General features: G+C 45.3%; 1 protein-coding gene across 1 annotated transcript in view; it reads right to left on the reverse strand.

The window, feature by feature from the left end:
- Nucleotides 1–6,955, reverse strand: part of LOC106592356 (metabotropic glutamate receptor 5) — a 123,236-nt gene that overhangs the window by 112,115 nt on the left and 4,166 nt on the right. The window contains exon 4 of the mRNA XM_045690269.2: nucleotides 6,267–6,381. Within this exon, the coding sequence (XP_045546225.2) occupies nucleotides 6,267–6,381 (115 nt within the window). The remainder of the gene's footprint in view (nucleotides 1–6,266; nucleotides 6,382–6,955) is intronic.

Genomic DNA, 6,955 nt, shown 5'->3' on the forward strand with positions numbered 1-6,955 from the left:
GTCAGGTTACAGACCATGTAACTAGGACCCCTAGACATAATGAGTCAGGTTATAGACCATGTAACTAGGACCCCTAGACATAATGAGTCAGGTTACAGACCATGTAACTAGGACTAGGACCCCTAGACATAATGAGTCAGGTTACAGACCATGTAACTAGGACCCCTAGACATAATGAGTCAGGTTACAGACCATGTAACTAGGACCCCTAGACATAATGAGTCAGGTTACAGACCATGTAGCTAGGACTAGGACCCCTAGACATAATGAGTCAGGTTATAGACCATGTAGCTAGGACTAGGACCCCTAGACATAATGAGTCAGGTTATAGTCCATGTAGCTAGGACCCCTAGACATAATGAGTCAGGTTACAGACCATGTAGCTAGGACTAGGAACCCTAGACATAATGAGTCAGGTTATAGACCATGTAGCTAGGACTAGGACCCCTAGACATAATGAGTCAGGTTACAGACCATGTAGCTAGGACTAGGAACCCTAGACATAATGAGTCAGGTTACAGACCATGTAACTAGGACCCCTAGACATAATGAGTCAGGTTACAGACCATGTAACTAGGACCCCTAGACATAATGAGTCAGGTTACAGACCATGTAGCTAGGACCCCTAGACATAATGAGTCAGGTTATAGACCATGTAGCTAGGACCCCTAGACATAATGAGTCAGGTTACAGACCATGTAGCTAGGACCCCTAGACATAATGAGTCAGGTTACAGACCATGTAGCTAGGACCCCTAGACATAATGAGTCAGGTTATAGACCATGTAACTAGGACTAGGACCCCTAGACATAATGAGTCAGGTTATAGACCATGTAGCTAGGACCCCTAGACATAATGAGTCAGGTTACAGACCATGTAGCTAGGACTAGGACCCCTAGACATAATGAGTCAGGTTACAGACCATGTAGCTAGGACCCCTAGACATAATGAGTCAGGTTACAGACCATGTAACTAGGACTGGGACCCCTAGACATAATGAGTCAGGTTACAGACCATGTAGCTAGGACCCCTAGACATAATGAGTCAGGTTATAGACCATGTAGCTAGGACCCCTAGACATAATGAGTCAGGTTACAGACCATGTAGCTAGGACCCCTAGACATAATGAGTCAGGTTACAGACCATGTAGCTAGGACCCCTAGACATAATGAGTCTGGTTATAGACCATGTAGCTAGGACTAGGACCCCTAGACATAATGAGTCAGGTTATAGACCATGTAGCTAGGACCCCTAGACATAATGAGTCAGGTTACAGACCATGTAGCTAGGACTAGGACCCCTAGACATAATGAGTCAGGTTACAGACCATGTAACTAGGACCCCTAGACATAATGAGTCAGGTTACAGACCATGTAGCTAGGACCCCTAGACATAATGAGTCAGGTTACAGACCATGTAACTAGGACCCCTAGACATAATGAGTCAGGTTATAGACCATGTAGCTAGGACCCCTAGACATAATGAGTCAGGTTACAGACCATGTAACTAGGAACCCTAGACATAATGAGTCAGGTTACAGACCATGTAGCTAGGACCCCTAGACATAATGAGTCAGGTTACAGACCATGTAGCTAGGACCCCTAGACATAATGAGTCAGGTTACAGACCATGTAGCTAGGACCCCTAGACATAATGAGTCAGGTTACAGACCATGTAGCTAGGACCCCTAGACATAATGAGTCAGGTTACAGACCATGTAGCTAGGACCCCTAGACATAATGAGTCAGGTTACAGACCATGTAGCTAGGACCCCTAGACATAATGAGTCAGGTTACAGACCATGTAGCTAGGACCCCTAGACATAATGAGTCAGGTTACAGACCATGTAGCTAGGACCCCTAGACATAACCAGAGCAGCAGAAACAGAAGGCTACCTATAAAACAACATAGACATCTCAGTAGCTCGGTAGCTTTGACTTACACACACACACACACACACACACACACACACACACACACACACACACACACACACACACACACACACACACACACACACACACACACACACACACACACACACACACACACACACACACACACACACACACACACACACACACCAGCGTGATGCTCTATATAGTTCATGTCCCCATTTGTCTCAGTATCAGGGAGAAACTCCCCCATTTACTTGGAAACCAGGTCACCTACTTCCTGTTGCTGGGGAACATCTGTTCTCTCTGGTGGGGGTCTACACGTGCCTCTATCTGGTGGGGGTCTACATGTACCTCTATCTGGTGGGGGTCTACACGTGCCTCTATCTGGTGGGGGTCTACACGTGCCACTATCTGGTGGGGGTCTACACGTGCCTCTCTCTAGTGGGGGCCTACACGTGCCTCTCTCTGGTGGGGTGTGTACACGTGCCTCTATCTGGTGGGGGTGTACACGTGCCTCTCTCTAGTGGGGGTCTACACGTGCCTCTATCTAGTGGGGGTCTACACGTACCTCTCTCTGGTGGGGGTTGTACACGTGCCTCTCTCTAGTGGGGGTCTACACGTGCCCTTCTCTGGTGGGGGTTGTGCACGTGCCTCTCTCTGGTGGGGGTTGTGCACGTGCACATTCATGAGCGTGCGCGTGGTTTCAGATTTTAGAAGTTACTATAGCAACTTGCCTTGGATCTTATCAGCGGCGAACGCCAGTGTTTGCAGTGTGATGTCACAGAGCTCAGCGTTCTGAACTAAACAGGATTTCACTAAACTGACTTTCTGCCAAGGTCACATGGTCAGATGGTCACTCAAGGGTTAAACATAAATGAGAAACTCCTGCAAGGATACAAGATGTGTTGGGTTGTGTATGTAAACAAAAAATGAAACGTCCTCTCACTGTCAACTGCGTTTATTTTCAGCAAACGTAACATGTGTAAATATTTGTATGAACACAACAAGATTCAACAACTGAGGCATAAACTGAACAAGTTCCACAGACATGTGACTAACAGAAATGGAATAATGTGTCCCTGAACAAAGGGGGGGGGTCAAAATCAAAAGTAACAGTCAGTATCTGGTGTGGCCACCAGCTGCATTAAGTACTGCAGTGCATCTCCTCCTCATGGACTGCACCAGATTTGCCAGTTCTTGCTGTGAGATGTTACCCCACTCTTCCACCAAGGCACCTGCAAGTTCCCGGACATTTCTGGGGGGAATGGCCCTAGCTCTCACCCTCCGATCCAACAGGTCCCAGACGTGCTCAATAGGATTGAGATCCGGGCTCTTCGCTAGCCATGGCAGAACACTGACATTCCTGTCTTGCAGGAAATCATGCACAGAACGAGCAGTATGGCTGGTGGCATTGTCACGCTGGAGGGTCATGTCAGGATGAGCCTGCAGGAAGGGTACCACATGAGGGAGGAGGATGTCTTCCCTGTAACGCACAGCGTTGAGATTGCCTGCAATGACAACAAGCTCAGTCTGATGATGCTGTGACACACCGCCCCAGACCATGACGGACCCTCCACCTCCAAATCGATCCCGCTCCAGAGTACAGGCCTCGGTGTAACGCTCATTCCTTCGACGATAAATGCGAATCAGACCATCACCCCTGATGATACAAAACCTTGACTCATCAGTGAAGAGCACTTTTTGCCAGTCCTGTCTGGTCCAGCGACGGTGGGTTTGTGCCCACAGGCGACGTTGTTGCCGGTGATGTCTGGTGAGGACCTGCCTTCAACAGGCCTACAAGCCCTCAGTCCAGCCTCTCTCAGCCTATTGCGGACAGTCTGAGCACTGATGGAGGGATTGTGCATTCCTGGTGTAACTCGGGCAGTTGTTGTTGCCATCCTGTACATGTCCCGCAGGTGTGATGTTCGGATGTGCCGATCCTGTGCAGGTGTTGTTACACGTGGTCTGCCACTGCGAGGACGATCAGCTGTTCATCCTGTCTCCCTGTAGTGCTGTCTTAGGCGTCTCACTGTACGGACATTGGAATTTATTGCCCTGGCCACATCTGCAGTCCCCATACATAGTTAGTTAGCGGTGGTGCGCGCTAATAGCGGTTCAATCGGTGACGTCACTCGCTCTGCGACCTTAAGTAGTTGTTCCCCTTGTGTTGCAAGGGCTGCGGCTTTTGTGGCGCGATGGGTAACGATGCTTCGTGGGTGTCAGTTGTTGATGTGTGCAGAGGGTCCCTGGTTCGAGCCCAGGTTGGGGCGAAGAAAGGGACGGAACCTATACTGTTACACAAGCATGGGAAACAGTGTTTCAACCCTTTACAATGAAGATCTGTGAAGTTAATTGGATTTTTACGAATTATCTTTGAAATACAGGGTCCTGAAAAATGGCAGTTTCTTTTTTTGCTGAGTTTATTTAGGAGAGGTTATAATCTACTCTATAGCATCATGGTCCCCACACACCATCCATCGGGGGGGGGGAGAGAGAGAGAGAGAGAGAGAGAGAGAGAGAGAGAGAGAGAGAGAGAGGGTCCCTGTATGGTTCAGTTGGTAAATAATTTGGCGCTTCACTACTGTCGCTCTGGATAAGAGCGTCTTCTAAATGACGAAACATGGCTATATGCACTTACAGTCGAAGTCAGAAGTTACATACACTTAATAAAGCCAGACTACGGTTTGCAACTGGACATGGGGACAACGATAGTACTTTTTGGAGAAATGTCCTCTGGTCTGATGAAACAAAAATAGAACTGTTTGGCCATAATGACCATCGTTATGTTTGGAGGAAAAAGGGGGAGTCTTGCAAGCCGAAGAACACCATCCCAACCGTGAAGCACAGGGGTGGCAGCACCATGTTGTGGGGGTGCTTTGCTGCAGGAGGGACTGGTGCACTTCATAAAATAGATGGGCGTCATGAGGAGGGAAAATTATGTGGATATATTGAAGCAACATCTCAAGACATCAGTCAGGAAGTTAAAGCTTGGTCACAAATGGGTCTTCCAAATGGACAATGACCCAAAGCATACTTCCAAAGTTGTGGCCAAATGGCTTAAGGACAACAAAGTCAAGGTAATGGAGTGGCCATCACAAAGCCTTGACCTCAATCCTATAGAAAATTTGTGGGACGAACTGAAAAAGCGAATGCGAGCAAGGAGGTCTACAAACCTGACTCAGTTACACCAGCTCTGTCAGGAGGAATGGGCCAAAATTCACCCAACTTATTGTGGGAAGCTTGTGGAAGGCTACCCGAAACATTTGACCCAAGTTAAACAATTTAAAGACAATGCTACCAAATACTAATTGAGTGTATGTAAACTTCTGACCCACTGGGAATGTGATGAAAGAAATAAAAGCTGAAATAAATCATTCTCTCTACAGTTATTCTGACATTTCACATTCTTAAAATAAAGTGGTGATCCTAACTGACCTAAGACAGGGAATTTTTACTAGGATTAAATGTCAGGAATTGTGAAAAACGGAGTTTAAATGTATTTGGCTAAGGTGTATGTAAACTTCCGATTTTAACTGTACATAGATCTTTATTCTTTACACCATTTTAACATGTCTAAACAGACCTAGATGTAGAGTCTTTCCACAGTTTTAATATGACTAAATGCACAGGAGATCTAGAGATAAATAAAATAAATTAATTAATATAAAATTAAATTAAAATAACATTCTAAATTGTAAATACACCTTCATAGCTAGTCATTACAGTTTTAACAAGACAAACTGCACCTACATATACTATATAGGCAAAAGTATGTGTGTTTGTCTATGGAGATTGCATGGCTCTGGGCTCGATTTTTTTTTTGACCTGTCAGCAACGGGTGTGACTGAAATAGCCGAATCCAGTTATTTGAAGGGTTGTCCACATACTTTTGAATATATAGCGTATTTACACCCTTGAGTAAATACAATTTAAAATCACTTTTGGCAGTGATTACAGCTATGAATCTCTAAGAGCTTTGCACGAATGGATTGTACAATATTTGTACATTATTCATTTAAAAATTCTTCGAGCTCTGTCAAGTACTTGGCAAGTAACCAGTGTATATTTAGCCATGTGTTCAAAGTTTTTTTTTGTCCTGCTGAAATGTGAATTTGTCTCCCAGTGTCTGTTGGAAAGAAGACTAAACCAGGTTTTCCCCCTAGGATTTCGCCTGTTCTTTGCTCTACTCCGTTTAAAAAATATATATATATATAGTATAATAACTCCATAGTCCCTTGCCAATGACAAGCATACCCTCATTGATGCAGCCTCAAACCACGCTTGAAAATATGTAGAGTGGTACTCAATGAAATACTGTGTTAGGAAGGGCACTAAACATCAGGCTTTGTGTTCAGGGCGAGGACTTACCCTCTGTGTGTATAGCAGAGACGTAGCTCCAGTTGTATCGCTTCACGATGTCCACCATGGCTCTGGCCTGCTGAGCATCCGACGGCACCACCCTCATGAAGTACTTATACAGACTCTAGAGAAGAAACACAGGCAGCAATTGGTCAGTGATACCTAGTGTTGATTCAGTGTACTGATACAGATTCTAGACCAGAGTGTTCATAAAGTACTGATCCAGACTCTAGACCAGAGTGTTCATAAAGTACTGATCCAGACTCTAGACCAGAGTGTTCATAAAGTACTGATCCAGACTCTAGACCAGAGTGTTCATAAAGTACTGATCCAGACTCTAGACCAGAGTGTTCATAAAGTACTGATACAGACTCTAGACCAGAGTGTTCATAAAGTACTGATATAGACTCTAGACCAGAGTGTTCATAAAGTACTGATCCAGACTCTAGACCAGAGTGTTCATAAAGTACTGATCCAGACTCTAGACCAGAGTGTTCATAAAGTACTGATATAGACTCTAGACCAGAGTGTTCATAAAGTACTGATACAGACTCTAGACCAGAGTGTTCATAAAGTACTGATACAGACTCTAGACCAGAGTGTTCATAAAGTACTGATGCAGACTCTAGACCAGAGTGTTCATAAAGTACTGATACAGACTCTAGACCAGAGTGGTCATAAAGTACTGATGCAGACTC

This window comes from Salmo salar, chromosome 11 (assembly GCF_965601325.2).
Source record: "Salmo salar chromosome 11, fSalSal1, whole genome shotgun sequence".
NCBI classification, from domain to species: Eukaryota; Metazoa; Chordata; class Actinopteri; order Salmoniformes; family Salmonidae; genus Salmo; species Salmo salar.